We start from the raw sequence: 22,141 nt of genomic DNA, 5'->3' as shown, positions 1-22,141 counted from the left end.
AACATTAAGAAATGAGAAAAACCCTAGATGAGGAATTGGCACCAAGGTAAACAACTTACTTAAGACGCGTAATGATATCCCAGAAAGAGTGGATCCACTAGCACACATATTTGCTTACCTCTAAAATTGAAATGAATTTGAATCTAACTTATGACAGAAGCTCAAAAAAAACTTGGCATACGAGGTGAGCAGTCGATGAGTAAATAGTATTGGCTAAAGTGCTAAGGAACCATCATTCAGGCCAGGAAGCTACTTAGGAGCATGAATAGGACATGAGGAGACAGCACCCACAACTATTCAGAGACTGATACTAGGTAAAATTTTGAGGACGAAATTATTTTAAGGGGGAGAGAATTGTAACACCCCTATTTGCATAGCCTTGTATATGTTACTGTTCTGGTGACCGGTGTTGGTCCGGACAATTAAGGGGATTAGAACCACACTTAAGACAACTAAATAAGCTATAAACACAAATAATTAGTAATTGTCAATTAGTTAAGTATAAATAAGAAAAACAGAATATAAGAAGTTAAGCAGTGAGAGTCACGATGGGTGACCTTCTAGGAGCAGCTGAAGTCATTTTAAACTCAAATTTGATTGTAAAATGTGGCTGCAGTCCTTAGGACCATTACGAACACGGTGGAAAAAGAAAATCACGAAAAAGAAGCGTTAAGCGGTCAAATAATTAGGTCGAGGCGAAAGAAATATTGAATTATTTACAAGCGGGATGAGCCGCGAGGGCAATTTTGGTCAATTGACTCCGAGAGCTGACTCCTGACCTAACTGTCAAATAAAATCGGAGAAAAGAAAATTTCAGAGTTGAAAATTAAATTAAAGAACTAATAGAAAAAAAAAAAAAAGAAAAAGTGAAGAGAGGTGACATCATGCATGATGCCATAAATCTTATAATTAATTAAATTGACTTTTAGTCTTCCATAAGACAAAATACATAAAGAAAAGAAAAAAATTCATTTGGTCTTCTTCCCTAAATTGCCGCCCCACCTCTCCCTTAACACCACCATTACCACACCTCCATGAAAGCTTGCTCCAAGCTTTAAATCCCCCATTAAACCCTAATTTCTTCCCCAATCACTTCATAAAACCTTATTTTCTTCCTTTGAGAAAGAGATTTAGCAAGCAAGAAAGAAGAAAAGAGGAGAAAAATTGAAGATTGACTATCAAAGTTGAGGTAAGCTATTTACTTTGGAATTTTGAGTTTAATACATGTGTTTATGATTGAATGAACTTGGAAATAAGCTTAAAATGAAATGAAGACAAGTGTTAGGGGACAAAGTTGAATTTTGGCCAACTAGGGTTTTGATATGTGTATGCATGAGTTTGATAGATTTAAAAGTGTATGTGATCTTATTTGAGATGAAGAAACATGTATATAGGCATTGAATCAATCAAATACAAAGAATTGGTAAACTAGGGTTTGGACACTTAGGATTTAGAGACAAAAATGTGAAAAATTGATAAATGATGTCTTTGACTTAATTTGAAGTGAGAAATGGTCAATGGTAACCAAATGAAGTGTGTTGGAAGTATTGGAGTTGAGATCAAATTCGGATTGAGTGTGGTCATGCTGCTAGCAGCATGACCAAGGTCCCTGTGAGGGACCAAAAATAAAAATTTACAAGTCCAATTGGTATGAGACCAATTAAGAATGAAAATAGACACTAAATGACACAATTTTCATTTAGGAAGCATGCCCAAAAAGTGACCAAAACCTAGTGAATAAAATAACCAAATCTGAAAAATCTCAGTCTACCCTGTACAAACTGACCAAATGAACAGTGTTTGTTCATTTTACCAGTGCATAGTTGAGGTATAGACCTAAAACTTTCATGAAGAACACAAATCCAAATTATGCCATTAACCAATCATTTGGCCACCCAAAGTTGGTGACTTAAAACTGCCAGAACCAAAATTTGCCCAGAAAATCTGGGTTAGGTCTAATCCGGCAGCCATGGTTCAAATGGCTATAACTTGAGCTACAAAACTCCAATTGGAGTGATTTAAAAAGAGAATAAACTTAAGACAATAGGGAACATTTTCTATGAAGAAAGTTTTGCCAAATTCCAACAGTAAAATGACCAATGGAACAGTGCAACCTTAGACACCAAAACTGAAAATTTATCAAATTTGCCTAAAAGACTTAGAATTTGAGTAAACCATCAAAACTAACAAATTTAGTGACCAAAATGTGGTATGTGGGTGAAGTTGGGATTCTCATATCTATTAAGCCTTAGAAAGTCAAGAAATTGACTTGAATAGTGCAGTGAATAGTAACCAAAACACAAATTTTGAAGAACGTCAAGTTTAGCATATATAAGCTAGGTATAAGTGAATTTGAATTTATTTTGAATTTATGATGAGTTATGATACTGAAACTCTTTGTGGCTGTGTGTTTGATTGAAAAAACACCTAGAAAAAGCAGGAATCGAGTCGAGGCCAAGAGGCGACTCGTATAAGATTTGTGCACAACTAACTATTTTGTTACTTTTTACTTCTAAATTGATTTGAACAAGTTTATTTTATGATTTATAATTTTGTTGTGTTGAGGATTTTAATTTGTTGAATAAAATTGTATAAATTAAATGCAAATTTTCTTATGCATTTAAGGATTTATTGCATGGTTTTGAGAATCGTAAATTTTAAGTTTGATGTGTTGCCAACCTTGAGCATAAGTTTATGATGATTAAATATGTTGATGATTTGTAAATACTTTGTAAATAGAAATTGTTTTGAATATGATTTGAAACCACAGTTGACATGGTAAAATTTGTTGTGAATTCTCATTAGCTTGTCTAGTGAGATATCTCCACTACTAGATGGGCGAGTTACTTCCTCTTTGGCTTGCAGTTGGGAAGAATATGAATGAGTACTCATATATGCTAGCTAGTCTTAGTTTCTCCCTTTTAGCCTCGGTTATTGGGAGAATGTGAAATGTCGTGGTGTACAACATGGCATCTATTTGAATTATGGGTCATGGGATCAACTGTGTGAATTGTTGGCAATGCCCTTTAAATTATGCATAATTTGATAAATTATGATTGAAATAAATAATTTTTAGTGATTCAAAATATTTTTATATTATTTCGGAATTTAAAAGAAATGTAAATAAATAGTTACTATTTGATCAAAATATTATTCAAATGAATAATTTGCATGAATGAAAATATTGATTTTTGAATGTCATGGATTTTGAAGAATTTAGAAATTTTAAATTTTTATTCATTATGAATTTTTATGAATAATTTGGATTAAGTCTTAATTTATTAGTTTGTACTGCTTGAGTTCACCACTCGTGATAGTTTTGTATCTTTATCGCAGTGAAAGGAATAATAAAGCGGTGAGCAAGATTTCTAAAAGACATAGTGAGACTATCTTGGTATATCATAGGTATACCCTTATACATTAACTTTTGATGTAATTACTGTAATTATATGTATGAAATTTCCTTTGGCAGTTATGCAGATTCTTTTATAATATATATATTTAGATTGTAATCAAATATAAATTATTGTAATATTATATTGAGATTTTAAGTATTTATAAAGTTTGCACTACTAAATTTTTAAAACTCCCATGAATGTAAATATTCATTTTGTTATCTTAATGAGATATTTCAATGTTTGATTTAATTTAAGCTGTATTGAATTGCTTGTGTTAATTTGTGAAATGAGAATTGTTTGAATTTTGAAATTGGAGAAATTGGTTGAGATTGATTGTGAAATTTGAAGAAGTTGTTGAGAAAAATATTGGAATTGTCTTTATTTTCAGGTTTTGAAGAACTGTTTTTTTAAAATACAGACGGCACTCTGTCGAAATTTTTATAAAAATTGTGGAGATTTTAAATATCTAAAAATTTGATTTATGTTTGGACTTTAAATAAAGATTTTTAATATATGAGAAAATTTTACCCACCAATTTAAAAATGAACGAAAATTTTTCAAAATCTCTTATAGTATATTTAATAGGTTATTGGTAGTAAATACGGTAATTTATTATGTGTACTATGGGAGCATGTTACATCTTACGAGGAGTAGAGTGTGACATATTACATCATTCACAAACTATTTAAAAATCATAAAAAAATTTCATTTATTAATACAAAAATTTAAATTCATAGTCCCTGATAAGATCAATGCTACTGCTAGTATATGCGAAGTTCTAAATTACAAATTTACAGAATAATAATACTATTAAGTAATTATCGATAACCTGCAAGAAAAGCAGTTATTAGAAAAGATCTCCTCGTAGCATGGGAAAAAATAGGGTAAACAGGAGTGAGTGTTCGAATCAGAGAATAAAATACCAATTTAAAATATATTTTCTATAGCTATCTAAAACTTATGCGTCCTAACAGTGAAATGCAACACCATCATAAATATCTATATAAGTCACATCATAACAGCATACAGATAATTTGGAGTACACACACACCCAATAATATTCAAACTATTTATATCTGAGTTGATCCCTTATACAGCTCTCTTAATCCAACCTCTGCGTGAGTGTCTCTAAAGCGGGACTTTCACTTAATGAATCAAATGCGGGGGCGTGTAGTGTCTTCGAGCGTGCCTACGACTTATCCATAAGAGGATTGGGTCTTAGCGAGTGTTTCTCAAGCCGCGTCTATCCGTCCTATCCATATCCAATACCATACACACGCCAACGCATGCACACTGTTCCAAATTACCATAAATAACATCCATGGCACTTCATCAATTAAGAATACAATATAAAACGTGTCTAGTATTTAACTACATAGATACATATTTATAAGTAGTGCATGGGCATGCTTGAACATATAATAATATTGAAATTATAATTAAAATTAATATTTTACTCACAGTATACTAGAGATTACTGTAGAGGTTGAGTGTAGGAAGATGGTTGACCCTGATCACCTATATAATTTTATTATGAATTTATTAGTACTAATTCAAATAAAAATAAATTTAAAGAGGCAACACATTCTAATTTATGCCAAAAATTTGATAGAGTTTTCCCTATACCTAGGACTTACCCAACCTGCAAAAAGATTCAAATAATACTTCTAAATCTCACTTTCCACAATCACATCTCATCAATATCATATGGCTCTTCCTGGGCCCTCCAAATCAGACAATAGTCATAAACTTGAAAAATTACGTTTTAATTTCTATAATTGACATTTTATAAAAATCTACTCAAACAAGCTTTAAAAATTCTAAAATTTTTCCTCGCGGTCCTTAATAGGGTTATAAAACTATTGCAAAAAGAATTATAATTTTATAATCACCCATGAATATTTTATGAATTTTTATTCTAAATCAGTATTAGCCGAAAATGAGCAACTTGCAGTTTGGGTTTACCTATGCCAATTATAACACCTAAAACGCGTCCAAAACGTCTGAAAATGTTAGGAATGACTATAATATCGATCACGTTCTGAGACGGACCGTCGGGCAGCCGGATCTGATTAAAAATGCGGTCTCGATGCTGGTGAGCTATCCTCTATCCGATTGCACCTAAATTAAGTCCAAATTTTGTTAATAATTATCATAAATTTATTTTTAAATTTTGAGAATCGAAAAAGTTCGAAAATCTCACCAAACGATCTGGACCATTCGATTATCGTCTTTTTCAAACGATGTTCGATTAGAGCGGGACTGGTCGTATCTCAAAGATTTCGCTGTCCTGAGTCCATCAGTGGTTTTGAATTTTCGATCCGAACGTCGGATCTCCGAAAAAATGGCGAAAAAGTGGCTGCTAACATTTTCTCTCTCCTCTTTCTCTCTCTTCCTTCTCTCCCTCTCTCTCTGTTGCTTCTTCTTTGGGTGCCATTCTTTGGTGAGGCCGACACAGTTGGGGGAGAACCTCGGGAGTCTCATTGTGGCTGCTACTAACTGTCGGAGAGAAGACCAGAGAGAGATGGTGAGAGAGAGAAAGCGGGGAGAGAGAAGGGAGAAGGGGGAGTGTGTCGGCCAACTTTTAGGATTTATTTATTTTTTTTTTTTCACTGCCCACACACTTCCATCACTTTTCATCTCTCTCTTTGTGTGTGTGTGTGTGTGTGTGTATATATATATAATTCTTAACTTTTAAAATACATAATAATTTATTAAAAAAAACTTTATTAAACCCCAATTTAAAATAATATTTAACTATTATTAATAATATTTAGAATAACTTTTACTTAATAATTTAATTAAACATAATAGCATTAATAATAATAATAGTAGTCATTATACCAAATTTAAAAATATCAAAATATAAAACTATAATTTAAATTCAATAATCCAAAAGATTAAATCTAACTTCATAATAATCTTATATTATTTATTAAAATAACAAAATAATGTTAGGATAATATTTAAATACCATATAAAAATATAAAATTTATATTTTTTAAAAATTCGGGTTATTACATACTTGTACTGTGTATAGGTATACAGGCATGTGTTGGCTCCTACTAATTATATATGGAGATAGGTATTAATCAAGATGAAATCCGTTACCCTAAGTAAATAGGGATAAAATCCTATGTTAATTTAATTATTCTTGATATTTCAAGTTCTGGCTAGAACAGACAGATTTGTTCAGAAAAGAGTTTCTGACAATAAAATCTAATTAATCAATAACTGGAATTAAAAGAGAATATAATATTCATAGCAAATAGGGTTTGGCAGTAACCATGACTCCAGCTCGAATTGAGATTTTGTAATGGAGAGATTCTAATGCATGGTAACATATGATTAAAGGTTCATTTAAGGTATTCCTTATTACTGATTGGGTGGCCATGACATACTATGCTAGGTGTCAACCATAGTCTATGAGATGTCTAAAATGATTTAGATAAATTATTTATGGTAAGAAAGAGTTCTAATGATATTAAGAGTTAATATCATTTCTCATTGCCAATAAGTAATGAGCCTAGTAAGTCATACATCTAAACAAGCTAATCACCATTTAAAATATGATTTAATTGATTAATTAAAGAGTTTTAATTAATTAATTAAAGAGGTTTAGTTTGCAATAAGATTGCAAAGTCCCTAGCATAACTTGAAACTAAATCTAGGTTATTGGATGTATATTATAAATTAAATTTATATTTAATTTGATTAAATATGAATTTAATTATGAGAAATTAATTAATAAAGATTAATTAATTAATTAATTTATATTTGATATAAATTGATTTAAAGAGGAGAAATTATAATTTTGGGTTGAGAACTCAAATTAAAAAGTAATAGCAAATTAGTCTTTTCAGATGGTGACATATGACACCATGAGATGGTGACACATGGTACCATATGATATTACCACTTGTCTTCCTATGATGGACGACCACATCTCATGATTTAAATGGAGCTTGACACTTGGCTTCATAGGATTAAATCAAATAATAACAAGATGAGATCTTGTGATGACATGTGGCAAGAGAGTAAGTTAGGGTTTGACCTAATTATATAAAGAAAAGTTATAAAGAAAAAACACACTCCTCTCTCTTTTCTCTCAAGTTGGACGGCAACTTTGTCTCTCTCTCTCTCCTCTTCAATTTCTCAATTGATTCAAAGGAAAACTATGATTTCCTCTTGAATTAAAATTATTAGAAAGTATTTCTAACACCCAATACATTCATACAACCTTCACAAAGCATAAACCCTATCTCAAAATTGGTTGACAAGGCTTGAGAAGCCAATCTAGGGGCTATCTTTGCATCTTTGGTATGTGCTTATGGTGGACAAACTAGAGAGACAACATTTGGGGTCCTAAGAACATCCTAAGAGGCTTCAATTATGCATTAAGAGGTTAATACCTAAAAATACCTCTTTTATTTAGGGTTTAATTGAATTAAATGTTAATTTATAATCTTTAATGGCAAATGAAATTTTAATGCATGATAAAATGTGTTTTGGTATGCAATTGGACATTGAAAATTGATTAGGATTATAAGACACTTGGTATGGTGCATGTAACCTTAGAAATAATTTTTGAAATTCAAGGTTCTAATGCCCTTTATTCACGCTTCCACTCCTTCATAAAAATGCTGGAATTGACTGTAGTACTGACTATGTTCGGGGACCGGTCGCCGACCAATCGGATCTGGCTGAAAACTCAGTTTTGGGCCCTGGTGAACTATCATCAATTTGATCACACCTAAATGAAGCCCAAAAATTATTAATAATTATCATATAATTATATTAATTTTTGGATATCAAAAAGTCGAAAATCTCGTCAAGCAATCTGGACCGTTCGATGATCGCCTTTTTCAAACGGTGTCCGATCAGAGCGGAATTGATCCCATCTCGAAGGTCTCGATGCACTGAGTCCATCAGTGGCCTCGGATCATCGATCCAACAATTGGATCATCCTACATCTGTTAGGAAAACTTGAAAAACCTAAAATTTTTCTCCTCTATATCTCACTCATCCCACCATTAAATGTTATAAAATTGATATCAAAAGAAAACTCTTGGAATAAACTTTTCTAAAGCCACCTGAATTACCTTGATCTGGCGTTAAATGAAGCTGAAATTGCATCGAAAAGTTTCTACCTACGTGCGTGTCTTTCTCTCTCATCCCTTTTTGCTGCCGCTTCTAGTGGTCTTGGCCACCGCTTTTGGAAGATCATAGGTCACTGTGGATTTGGTCTGGGTGGCTCGCCCACGGTGACAGTGGTTGGCTAAAGCAAAAAGAAAGAGAGAGAGAGAGAGAGAGAGGGAGAAGTGAGATAGAGAGAGGAAGAAGATGGGTCCTACCGTTTTGAATTTTTTTTTTAATTGTTGCACTAAAATATGCTGTCCAGAAATGTCACTTCAATCAACTTTTTATATATATATATATATATATATAATATAATATAATAATTTTAACTTTTAAATATATAATATTTTATTAAGATATCTTTATTAAATTTTAATTTAAAATAATATTTAATTATTGTCAATATTTAAAGTAAACCCTTTCTTAATAAACTAATTAAACATAATAATATTATTAATAATAATAATAGTAATGATACTAAATTTAAAAATGTCAAAACATATTACTATAGTCTAAATTCAATAATTCAAAAGATTAAATCTAAAACTTCATAATAATCTCATAAAATATATTACAATAACAAAATAATATTTAAATACTATAAAATTTATATTTGAAAATTCAGATTATTACAATATAATTGAATGGGTATTAAATTAAAATACTAAATAATTGTGAAGTAATAACTATGTGGTTATATTGAAGGAAAAGTATTGGGAATCTCTCATTAAAAAATATATAAAAAAAGATAATTTATAAATAATTGAATTGTAATATTAAATTAATCAGTTATTTTGTAATGTAAAGTAGATCAATGGCTTATATAAGTTTAAATTAAAATGAATTAATACGTTATTTATATAGTTTTCTCTCAAAATTTAACACACTTAAATTTTAATAATTTATATTTATAATAGAAATTTTCTGCTATGATTTTATTTAAACATTGAAGCTAATACTTCCTATTTTAATTGGGCAAGTAATTCGAAATTTATAATTTGAAAATAAGTGATTTTTTTTTATATCTTTATCTATGATATAAAAAAAATTAATTTTAAAAAATTACAATTAAGCTAATATAGAAAAAAAACCACAAGACCAACAAATTTGATAGAGTTTTTTTTTTAATAACAAATTTGTATTATTTTTATTTATCTATTTTTTTTTTCTTAAAGTGAAAGAAAACGATATATTTATATTAAGAAGATAAAAAGATAATGAAATATTAAAATTATAGTATTTAAAAAAATTGCATAAAATTTTATATTAACGATATTAATAATAATATAAAAAAATAAATAACATTATTTAACTAAAAATTTTTTTGGTGTATGTTTTTTTATTTCTTTTATTTTTTAAAAAATTTTTTAGGTATAATAATGTAAGAAATAAATAACATAATTTAATTTAAAATCTTTTTATAATTACATTTTACAAACAAATTTTTTATATAAAGAGAATCAAAATATTAATGGTAAAATATGCTACTACAGTAAAACAAAATTTAAAAACTTTTTATTATTATTAATATATAGTCAAATTTCAAAAAAAAAAATCAGAAATATTTATTTATCAAATCTAATTAAAAAATTCGGCATATTTCCTTATGGGCTTTAAGAAACTTCCAATTTGCCGAAATTTGACTCTGAAGCTGCCCGGACCGGTGTCAGCGGTCGTGTCAGTGACAGGAGATGGAATGAATCTTACTGTAATCTATCTCACTCAGCTCTCAACTAATCACACTCCACTTCCTCTCTCTCACGCGCTCAATCTCGTTACATAAACACTCTCGCATTCACTTAGGTAAAACGACACCGTTAGTGGCATGCTTCCCCTAGTGTGAGCGAGTACTTGGCTGTTACAGCTTGCAAGCAACTACTCTACTCTCTCTTATTCTCTCCATTAAGCCAACCATGTCCCTTCTGCTCCTTTGAAATTCTGAAAATTCAAAAACAAGCACACTTTTCTCTCTAATTCTTCAATGGCGATTGTGATGCCGGAAAACCTGACCAGAGAGCAGTGCGTGTACATGGCGAAGCTCGCTGAGCAAGCTGAGCGCTACGAGGAGATGGTGCAGTTCATGGAGAAGCTTGTCACGTCTTCAACTCCTGGCTCCGAGCTTACCGTGGAGGAAAGGAACCTGCTCTCCGTGGCCTACAAGAACGTCATCGGCTCCCTTCGTGCCGCTTGGAGGATCGTGTCCTCGATCGAGCAGAAGGAGGAAAGCCGCAAGAACGAGGAGCACGTGGCACTCGTGGAGGCCTACAGATCGAAAGTTGAGACTGAGTTATCGGCTGTTTGTTCTGGGATTTTGAGGATTCTGGAATCCAATTTGATTCCATCGGCGGTAGCCGTTGAATCGAAGGTGTTTTATTATAAGATGAAAGGAGATTATCATAGGTACTTGGCGGAGTTTAAAGTTGGGGATGAGAGGAAAGCTGCTGCTGAGGATACTATGCTTGCTTACAAGGCTGCTCAGGTATTGATTATGCTGTGGATTTCTGTGATTTGAGGAATTGTTTCATTTGAAGTTTCGAATGGCGATATTTTATTAATTTGCGTTTATTTGGATCTCATATGGCTTCGAGTAGTCAAATTTGGGTTTTATCAATAGCTTCTCTCACTTGTTTGCTTCCGTTCTTTTTGGGTCTGAAGGATATAGCTCTTGCTGATCTTGCACCAACGCACCCTATAAGGTTGGGGTTGGCACTCAACTTCTCAGTGTTTTACTATGAGATTCTCAATTCATCGGAGAAAGCTTGTAGCATGGCGAAACAGGTTCTCTCCATCCCTATTACTGCTAGAATTTAGCAAATAATATTTCTTGTTTCCTCTGATGTTAAAGCATAACTTTAGGTGGATAATAGCTGGTTAGTTAGGTTCCATAACTTTAGGTTTGAGCATTATTCAGTTCAAATTGAATAAATCAAAGGGAAACACCTTAATTTAGTGATTCATTTCGGTTTTAAAATAATTCGGTTCGGTTTTAAAATAATTCGGTTCGGTTGGGTTTTGTATTATAAAAATTTTGGTTATTTCAGTTTGGTTTTAATGAGAAAAAAATTGGTTAAACCGAATCGAACTGAATAATTTTATTGATTTTTTATTTGATTTATTTTTATGCAAATTTATGAATTATATGTAATTATATATATATATAAATTATTTAATTTCATTGATTAATAGATATTAGGTTCAAATCAACAAATAACTTGAAAATCAAGTCTAAGTTAAAAAATAATCAAAAATCAAAATCGATTGGTTTGAATCAAATCGAATCAAAATAGAGCGATTTGGTTTGATTCGATTTTATCAATTTCGATTCGGTTTGATTTCTAAAATTTATAATTCAGTTTTCATGATTTAATTTGGTTTTGTTTGGTTTGAACCGAATGCTCACCCCTAGTAGAATCACCTTTCCTTTATTGCTCAATGTAAATAGTATATTAAATGGAATACAATATATCAATATAATCATAGTCTTGTCCTATTACTTGTTTGTGCATTATATTTAGCAAATCTGCATCAACATTTTTTATTATTTTGTCTTTTCATGGCAAGTTTCTGTTTCATTTTGTTAAAATTTGTGAACCAAAATAGTTTTTGCATATGGTCCATCCTATTTTTGCTATGTGCTGTGGGATGCACTGTGGACAGGGTATATCAGATGAGAAAGTTCAGTTAGTTAAATTTGGTGCAGCAATGCAAATATAGAAGTCATTGGAATGGGGCTGTAGTTCTTGATTTGAATTAATTCACGTTCATAGGACCAAAGAACTTGTTCAATCCACAAAAGTACAAAATTTTGGAGAAACCGAGAAAGACTCATATTTGTACCATTTTTGACTGAGTGGTTAATAAATTTGATCATGGAGGTAAGAAATAGAGTATGGTTTACAGGATGGTAATTGTTTGTATATCTCATCTAATTTTGATTGGTGATATCTCCTTATCTAATTTCCTTAGGTCATAGGTTTTAGATGCTTAACCTTCCTGTTAATATGGTCTTGAATTTGAGTTTTCAAGACATGGAAGGGAACGTAATAGATTTTTTGGAAATAGAAATCAAAATGCTTCGCCCTCTGATGTTCTGTTCAGTGATGTGGATATAGTGTTGTAGACCTAAAGTTGGCAAGAAACTGGGTTAAGGCTAGAGAAAATAATTCTACAAGATCACTGAATGTCTTCAAACGAGAGATTGCTCTTTGAATTGCCCAAGTCCGTGGAAAACCTAGCCTTAAAGTTCCTTATCCTATGTGTCTGGTAGGGTGTGTCAAGGATAAATTAATAGCATATAAAAGCATGTATTTTCATGGTTTCATTTTCTAAATTCAATTTTGTTAGCAGCTAGCTTTTAGTTGCTATGAGAGACTTCTGCTAGCCATCTACAGAAGCTAGAAGGAGCACATGGTTGTTACTGATGTGTAGCAGAATCCAGAACCAGAATCGATGGAAAATGTGTGAGCTCAGAAGGGACACCTGTAAATAAACATGCACATCTGTCTATGCTAGCATGTCTATATTTGAGCTTGTTTGTTTTTGTCTAGATTCTAACTGAATAACTGATGTTAATTTACATGTTAGCATGAAGCAGTTGTTACTAATGCATACTTTTTTTTGCGCTAATATATGTTTTGGTTGTGGATCTTATGTTTTGTTTATTTGTTCTATCAATTTGGTGCATGTGAAATCTTATATATGATTACCTTCAATTTTCAGGCCTTTGAGGAAGCCATTGCGGAGCTGGACACATTGGGTGAGGAGTCCTACAAGGATAGTACTCTCATCATGCAACTGCTCAGGGATAACCTTACTCTCTGGACTTCAGATATGCAGGTTAGTGCAACTAAATTAATAGGTTTTCATTTGGTAAACATTTTTGTTTATAGCAAAGTCAAGCAAAAAAACTAAGCATCAGATTCTTTGTTGAAACAAAGAAATACAAAAAGAAATCAATGTGGACTTTAGATATGCAGGTTAGTGCAACTAAATTTATAGGTTTTTATTTTTTAAACACTTTTGTTTATAATAAAGTAAAGCAAAAAACTAAGCATCAGATTCTTTGTTGAAACAAAGAAATACAAAAAGAAATGAACGTAGCATCACCCAAACATACGAAGGACCCCATCTTTCTATCGTAAATGTGATTTTGATGAACAGTTACAATTTATAAAAAGCGACCATACTTATGGTGCCCATGCCTGCCTGTTTCATGCGTACCTATATCTGTTTAGGGGAGCACTGTAGATATTAAGTCAGTTTTGTGTTCTTTTGCATTTTTCTATCCCTTTTTAATATGGAAATAACTAAAGCAGTATGGTTGGATTTATGCAGGAGCAGATAGATGAGGCATAATTGGATGGGATTGTTTTGGCTCTTCCAAGGGGGTGGGCTAGAATGTCATGAACTTTGGTCTAAGTATAACAAAGCTGTGTAAAATATGCTCTGGTTTTAGCTTCCTGACTTTTTCCGAAGATGTAATGTAGCTACAACTTTTGGTTGTAAACAACTTTAGGAAATGAATTTCAATTCCCAGGTGAGTGATTGATCAGTGCTCCTTGAGTTGAATATTTGAAATTGTGCTTATATATTATGTAGTGGGTTCTACTTTCTTCTATTGTTGGTTCTACTGGAAGCCGTCTATGACCTGTCTCGATTGTTGTTCATGAGTTGAAAATACAAGATATGTGGCGGGATCAATTTATAGAGAGTTAGGGTAAGGCTTATTCATGTTCAAGTCATACTCGCGCTGATCTGTTTACGACAAGTTAATAATTGTGTTGTGTTGTGGGTTGACCCAGTAATCCGATTTGACACTTTTTGTAATTCATGTATGTTTTGACCTGTTAACTTGCTAAACTTGTTTTTGAATCAGTAATCTCACAAATTACATTTTAGATGATAAATTAGTGTATATCAATATAATTATTCCTTATATTAAAGCTTTATTATAGTTGTTTTTTATTTTTTTTTAATTAAAATTTATTTAATTTATGGATTTGTATAACAAGTTAAATATTATATTGTTTTACAAGTATTTATTTTTTTTAATTTTTTTGTTAAAATATTAATTAGTTAATTATTAGATAATTGCTTATTTATTTAATGTTAGATTTCATTTTTTTTATATATTATTAAATTTATGTAACAATTAAAATTAATATGTAAATTTTGTGTTAAAATATGTCCAATAAATCATATTAAATTGTATTAAATCATATTAAATAAATCAAATTAAATCATATTAAATAAATTAATTTATATAAAATCTTGTTAAATGGATTGTTTTGTATTAATTAACACTGTCCGATTTACATGTTGTGTTAGTGTTGACCCTTAATAACATGAAAATAATTCATCAATTCACATTGCCACTTTACATAGATTATACATATTTATATTTTGAATAAGAATTTTTTACATGGGATTTTTCCTACGAGTTGCTGAAAAATGGCCGAGTAGATCTCACATGTTTCCTGGTGAGTGCCATGTACTAGCATGTAAATCCAATTTCACAGCGAGACATGTCTATGGATTTTTTTTTTTTTTTAATTCTAACCAATTCTCTACTTTTTTTTTTTTTTTTCTTCCGAAAGGTAGATGGGACATTCATTGGAAATCAAACCATTTCAAAGATGGGCTTCTAAACAACAAAGAAGGATCTAAAGCCCATAACCAGTGAAAAAAAGCCCAATACAAAAACAAAAAAAAATCCTAAGCAACTAAGAGAAAGATAATTTTATATCTTTGTCCCCAAACAAAATCCTAGAACCCTAATAATGTTTTCTCCCCTCTCGTGTTCTTCCATTAACTTGTCATAGGCACGAGAACCCTTTTGCTCTTTTGCGCGGCAAAGTAGGTGACCTCAATATTTAATGATGAAGATAGGATTTGTTTTCACAGCCAAAACGCCCTTAATCCCTTAACTCCGTCACTAGCGCAACTTAACAGAACTAGCCTTTGGATGGAGGGAAAATAAGAGAGAAAAGAAAAGTTTAGAGGAAAATAATTTTATTTTTTATCATTTGAGAGAAAAATAAAAATAAAATTTTTTTATTCACTTTAACCTTCTCTCTGAAAGAGAAAGAAAGTAGAAGGAAAATATAAAAAATTACAAGTATATTCTTATATTTTATAAATTTTTATTTTTTAATTTATAAATAAAATTATAATTTTATTATTTATAAAGTAATTTTTTCTTTAACATTTTTATTTCTCTATCTAAATATAAAAGAGAAAATATACTTTCCTCTCATTATTCCCATATTTTTTATTTTTTTTCATTATTTTTCTTCCTTCACTCTAAAGGCAATGTTAAATTGCTACAAAGATTGCAATAGAAATGTTAACGGAGTGGATTAGGCTGGAAATCGATTCTCTTGTACAAGGGAGTTTAGGGTCGGAATGGTAATTTTCTTGTGAAAAAGCAAGGTGAAATGAGTTTTTCTTGAGACTTTTTAAAAAAAAATTCATTTTAAATATAAGTCTTACTTTATAATAATTATTATTTATTATACTATTAAATTAATAACTATTAAATAAAATATAATAATTCTTTTTAATTATCAAATCTACATTACAAGACTTAAAGAGCGATTTATAATAATACTAATAGATTTGAGATGAAGGGAGTAGTATGAAAAAACAAAAGTAATAAGGGTTAGAAGTGTAAATTCAATCCGAATCCTAGCCTAGTAAAGTGGGGAACGATAGAAAGCCCTAGCGGCGCAATCCATTTCTAATCGGGGCATTGCATTTAAGCCCTGCAACACTCTCCGCTCCAGCAACAACTGCCTGAAGCACTTTTCTATTTCAGCCTCCTCAAATGGAGCTGTGTACTACTCAATCCTTTTCTAATCTTCCCAAAATTTTCACCTCAAAGACCATTCTCCTCCGCTCCAAAACCGCCTTCACTCTCCAGCAAGCCCAAATCCCTCGCTCCGGCCTCCTCTGCAGCCTCCACTCCCGTACGAAACCGAACCCTAGGTTTCCTTTGTCATTTTTCCACATTTGCGTGGAAATTTTCTGTATTTAAACTTCTGTTTTGTGCTTTTACTCTTCATTTTTGATTATTAATGCTTGTAGCTTTTTTATTAAAAAAAATCCCTGCAGTTGCAGACCTTTATCTAGATTTGCTTAGCTTTATTTGGTTTCTAGTTGAATATTTGGATGCAATTTCTCATTTTTTTTTCCTTTTTTGTTGGAGGCAATTGCATAGAAATAACAAGTTGCTAGGTAGAGAAATTTGATATTTGTGTCTAAAGCATTTGCGTCTACTTTCTCAGGATTTCTTTCTGTACCACGAGCAACAGCACCTGAGGAATCTTCGACCGGAGCAAGTCTATATGCTACCGAAGAACGAGACAGTGCAGTGGTAGTAGAAGTTGATCCTTCAATTGAAAAGAGAGTGTACAATGAGAGCAGGGCAACTGGAGCGCCTCTGGATGATTCTCCTGTTGATGAACAAGTGAACGGGTTTTGGATAACCTGGATATTAAGGTTTGTTTGGAGTCATAGACTTTTCATTTTATGGTAATTAGAGACGTCAATTCTTTTAATGTTTCCTGTTGTACTTGGAATCGCTGTCCTAATCTAATAAACTCCATTTTGATGTCAAAAATGAAAGTACTGAATTCGTCAACCATGAGCAAATTTTTATGGTGTGCTTGTTATGTGTTTTTGGTTATTGGGAGATCAACACAATCTTACAGCTATATGGTGATTATGAACTATGCAACACAATCTTAGTGCTATCTATGGTGATTATGAGCTATGCATTAAATTTTTTAGGCCTCTGTTTTTTCATTTAACATATTTTTGACCTCCTATAGTCTGCATTCTGTTTGCTTATATTTGCTTTTCTGGCAAGAAAAGCGGGTTGGAGCTCAGGGCTGATAACCGGGAGCATGTGAGTTCACTTATTTGGCATTTCCTTCTTTCAGTTGTTTCTACTTCTCTTTGGTATATACTATTTGATGTTTCCCCTTTTTTTTACCTCATACTCTCATTTGTTGATACAAGTTGAAGTCATTTTTTTTCTCCCATGAAATAGTGAGTGGATGGAATTGAAAAGTTGGTTGCTAGGATGATGTCATAAATAAGTAGAAAGCATCCATTGAATGTGATGAAACTTCGACATTCAAGTCGATCCTGAGCGGTTACCTGAGCAACATTGTATGTTTTACTAAAATATTTTTATTTTAGTGGCTCCTTTGATATTTTTTTTAATCAAAATTCCATATTCTGTTTAATTATTTTTTGGAACCAGAAATTTTTATCATTTGAAATTCTTGCATTTTTTTTTTCAATTAGAATTAATCAATAGAGAATGGCAGAACCATGGAAACGACATATAGTTTTTGTTGTATGTGATTACTATTCATTTCAGTGTGAACTAGTTTTTGGAGCATTATGCATTCCTTTATTTTAAATTTAACCTTTCATCTATTCATTTCATTCAATTTAATATTGGATGCTGTAATGATTGTTGAAATGGTTTGGAGTCTTTAAAATTCTTGGTAAAATACAGACAATCTTCTCTATCTTACTTGTTACTTGATCAACTTGTCATTTTTGTTCTTTTAGTCCTCTTCCTATGCTTTGCCCTTTTTTTTTCTGTTTTTGGTGGTCCTCCATTTTCTTTGGCCTATTTATACAAATGAAAAATTGTTTTGGTCTGTAAATTATGCTTCATGATTCTCTTTCTTTTTCTATCAGAAGTAATTATTGTCATTTTGTCACAGAATTCATAGTAATTTAAGATTGGGAATTGTACTCATATGCCTTATGATAATATTCATCCCAAGTGATTGAAAATTGCTCTCACCCTCTTTCTCACTTGAGGATGTGCATGTGCATGTAGACATGTGCACTGTGCACACATGCTCATCTGTATCTTCTAATTATAGAGGACAATGAAGATGAATGATTATAAGGTTCGCTCGTCAGAATGGCTGACTGGCCTTGTCGATGCATCATTAATCTGAGTCCTTTTTGACGTTTTCCTCATCATCTTTTACCCTTTTTTTTTTTTTTTCTGCGTATCCATCTTCCATTTTTTAAAATAAGCTATTAAGATTTTGATATTTTTTGAATGTGCATGAGTATTTAATGCAAAGTGGTTGCAATAATGAGTAATAAAAAACTCATGAAAGTGTATACTGTAATTGCTTGATGAAATTCAATCCTGGCGATTACCTGAGCACTACTTGGTTAGATAATATGATTGTAGTTGTTCTGAGTTCTCTTTGATGTTTTACTCCTTTTTTTTTTTCCCCCTTGTGTCCTTTTAACATCTACTTATCTTTGCCCTTTGTTTTTCCCACTCCTTTTTAGACGGCCTCACTCCACCCCAAAAAAAAAAAAAAAAAAAAAGAGTTATTAACGTTTTGTATAGTCAATATTTAGAGATACAAGACATCTGAATACTAAATAGTTGCTGTGATGAGTGTACCTGATTCTTGTGAAAGTTAATGTTTAATTGCTTGATGAAATTTCATGCTGAGCGGTTACCTGTGCAACTCATAGTTCATGTTTAAATTTTTTTTAAAGTAAGTTCTCGCTTTTCAATTCCTTCATTAAATCATTTTTCCTCCTCTCCTTATTTATGTGTAGGAAAAATGTCTTTTTATATAGTTCTAATGTTCTCTTAGTGCTGCTTTGAGATGTGAAGCGCACTTCAATTCAGAGCCCTTAGGGAGGTCTTCAAGGGTGTTTGGTAATAAACCAAATAAACATGTATCAATTTAAGATAATAATTATCAGAATGAACTGTGTCAGGCTTTTATTAACTCCATTCCCGATAATATTAAGGGTATTTGTCTGAGTCTTCATGAATGGAGAAGGCTTGCAACTGCATAGGCAATTAAGAGTCATCAGATGTTTGAGTTTGAGTGATTCAAATTTCTTCTCATTTGACTCTAGTTGTAGTTATTTCACATTGAAAACCATTATTTCTTTTTCCACACACAGCAAACTTCTAAAATTGTCACTTTTTATGATGTTGATGATGTGTTTTAAAAAATTTGCAGTTTGACTCTGAATATACTTATTCTATTCTGTTGTATGGTGGTGGTGCCCTGGTTGCCCTGTGGTTAGCATCAGCCGTTGTTGGTGCTATTGATTCTATCCCATTGGTATGTATACTTTTTATGTGTGACCAAGGATTTGATCATAATTGTGGAACATCTTGTATAATCATTTTGTTTAAACATGAATTTTGTTTCCTACAAATTCAGTTTCCTAAATTGATGGAAGTTGTGGGTCTTGGTTACACCATCTGGTTCACTACCCGCTATTTTCTATTTAAGGTGAGTCATCTGTTGCTAATTGGATTTGACAAAACGTAACACTAGAAGCGAATACTGATTTTTCATCGGTAACGTGTTCTGCAGAAAAGTAGGGATGAGTTGGCTGTTAAAGTTGAAGAGCTTAAGCAACAGGTCCTTGGATCCAGCGACAATTGATGTGCAGGATATATATATATATTTTTGGCATAATTTTTATTTGTTCTGGTATTGTAATAGTTGAATGAGTTAGATAAGCTTTCTTGTCAATAATTAGGTTTCTAGATTTTTAATATCAATAAATAGAGCAACGCATGTTTTTGATCATTGAAATTAATATAGTTATAAAATGTCATTATATTTGTTATGTTCTGGCTGGTCAATATACTTCGTTCATTATCATACTTATTATTTTTCAAGTCATGCTACATTTGCAATAGTAATTGCAATCAATGGTTGCCATCAGTGGTTGTGCTTTTTTGACTTTTTGGCTCTCAATTCTCGCCATGTTACGAGGTGTGTGTTGTGGGCTATGCTGAAAAATATTACAAGGAAAAGAAAAGGGTGAAGTTTTGCATTTGTTCGAGGGTAACTTATATTGGTGACTGTTGGGCATTTTAGTCCCATGCTTTGTTTCTACGTCCGTTGGAATTTTTAAATAATATCAACTAAACATAATTGTGATTTAATAAATTAAAATGTTATGAACTATATAATTGCAAAAATTTTTAAATCGGCTAATTGACATTTAGTCTATATTTTGTTTAAAAAATCGTAGCAAATTAAAATTAATCAATTTTCCTTGTGCATCTCACACAATCGTTGTTCTTATATATTATTTTATTTAATATATATAAATAAAACATCATAAAAATAGGATATGGATAATTAATAAAAAAAATATAAAAAAGTACTTTTCAATATGTTAATATGTATTTAAGTAATAGAATGATTAAAATTAATGGAGTAAAAAAATTAATTTCTTCAAAAGTTGAGTACAAAAATATAAATATATATAATATGAAAATTTAATTATTTCGACGCTGGGGCAAGTTGTGAATTCTAATTTCTCATGATTTCAATTTTAATTATTTCAAACACAGTCTAAAATCTCTCTGCAGAAATATACATTTGGACTTTCCAGAAGTTCGGTGGGTTGAAATTTGTAATATTTTTGATTTTTCTGTAGGACGGATGACAAGGATTTGTTTGGGAGTAGCAAAGCAAAGAGTGATTCCAAATTAGAGAAATTGGTAAGCAAAGCCTCTCCCTTTCTTACTGTCTAAGCTTCCGTCAAAAAAGGTCTGCTTTTTAATTCATTATTTTATTCCAACTTTCCAATTTTGGATACAGCCCCGCACACAGTTAGTGGGCTGCAAAGCGTATTTCTCGCAGTTTTCTTTCTTTTTTTTTTTGACAAATAACAAGTCAGAAACAAGTTAAATCACACTTGACATGCACACTCTCATTATGCGATGTAAATTTTTGTAGAATCAATGCTAAGAGTGTACTTGATATTACTGTTTACTAATATTTTAGTCTCACAAACAATTTGAGTATTTTTATTAATTTTAACTAAATAATATAATCAATTAATCAAATTTATATTTTTAATTAGTGCAATTTTTATTTTTTTTATTAGTATAAAGCAGACATTGCATTCGCATGTCCAACCGACCAAACACAGCTTCAATCAGAAACAGCGACAACATGCGACCGTTATAAAAGGCGCGTTTCTATTTGCCACGTCAGCTTTACACGTTAATCACACGTCTCCTCCGTTAAACCCACTGCCAAGAGGAATATCTCATCCTGCGTCTCAGATTAGAATATTTTTGAGAATTAATTTGTATAATTAAGTAATTAATAATTCTTATTTTTTTACCAAAAATATTAAAATTCTGAATGGAAAAAAAGAAAATTTAAAATATTATAAAAGCAGAGGGAACATGGAACAGTGGAAAAAGGGAAAGAAAAGAGACTTCAATCAGAGACAGAGACTCAGAGTCACAGCAGCAAAAACCCATTAAACTTGCAGTCTCTTCTCCTTCTTCTTCTTATTCTTCGTCAGTTGTATCTCTCGTTCTCTCACTGTAAGTAAGTAACTATTCTCTATCTCTATTTGACTACAATAATTAAGTTTCCATTTCAGTGTACGTACTTTTTGTGTGCACATTATATGGTAAGTGATTGATGTGATGCATTCACGATCTTATTGATATTCTCTTTTGGGTGCCTTCATTTCGATTCAGATTTTCTCCTTTTTGTGTGTCTATTAAATTGGAACTGAAGGGTTAGATCTTACTTTCTTACTTTTAT

The 22,141-nt window shown here is 31.4% G+C and overlaps 2 protein-coding genes, 1 non-coding gene and 2 pseudogenes across 4 annotated transcripts; all 5 read left to right on the top strand.

Annotated features, from left to right (window-relative positions):
* The first annotated feature begins 10,448 nt into the window (after nucleotides 1-10,448).
* On the top strand, nucleotides 10,449-14,343 carry LOC131177370 (14-3-3-like protein GF14 kappa). Of its 2 annotated transcripts, none has more exons than XM_058142335.1 (4): nucleotides 10,449-11,016; nucleotides 11,193-11,315; nucleotides 13,257-13,373; nucleotides 13,878-14,343. In XM_058142335.1, exons 1-4 carry the CDS (start codon nucleotides 10,519-10,521, stop codon nucleotides 13,890-13,892), a joined length of 753 nt encoding a protein of 250 aa, XP_057998318.1. In that variant the 5' UTR covers nucleotides 10,449-10,518; the 3' UTR covers nucleotides 13,893-14,343. The 2 variants fall into 2 exon arrangements, with proteins under 2 accessions (XP_057998318.1, XP_057998317.1); XM_058142334.1 differs by having other exon boundaries at nucleotides 13,872-14,343.
* A 1,886-nt stretch (nucleotides 14,344-16,229) lies between these two features.
* Nucleotides 16,230-20,189, top strand: LOC131177371 (protein CURVATURE THYLAKOID 1D, chloroplastic-like). Its single transcript, XM_058142336.1, has 5 exons — nucleotides 16,230-16,504; nucleotides 16,823-17,040; nucleotides 19,568-19,672; nucleotides 19,775-19,846; nucleotides 19,931-20,189. The coding sequence occupies exons 1-5, from the start codon at nucleotides 16,363-16,365 to the stop codon at nucleotides 20,000-20,002; spliced, it is 609 nt and encodes a 202-aa protein (XP_057998319.1). The 5' UTR covers nucleotides 16,230-16,362; the 3' UTR covers nucleotides 20,003-20,189.
* On the top strand, nucleotides 17,615-17,707 carry LOC131177373 (small nucleolar RNA snoR128). Its single transcript, XR_009146899.1, has one exon. It is a non-coding gene; the product is annotated as a small nucleolar RNA snoR128 (small nucleolar RNA).
* LOC131177375 (small nucleolar RNA snoR128) lies at nucleotides 18,659-18,742 on the top strand (annotated as a pseudogene).
* On the top strand, nucleotides 18,973-19,057 carry LOC131177374 (small nucleolar RNA snoR128; annotated as a pseudogene).
* Nucleotides 20,190-22,141: the final 1,952 nt, after the last annotated feature.

This window comes from Hevea brasiliensis, unplaced genomic scaffold (genome assembly GCF_030052815.1).
Source record: "Hevea brasiliensis isolate MT/VB/25A 57/8 unplaced genomic scaffold, ASM3005281v1 Scaf428, whole genome shotgun sequence".
Classification (NCBI taxonomy): domain Eukaryota; kingdom Viridiplantae; phylum Streptophyta; class Magnoliopsida; order Malpighiales; family Euphorbiaceae; genus Hevea; species Hevea brasiliensis.
This window is presented reverse-complemented; position numbering and strand designations above follow the sequence as displayed.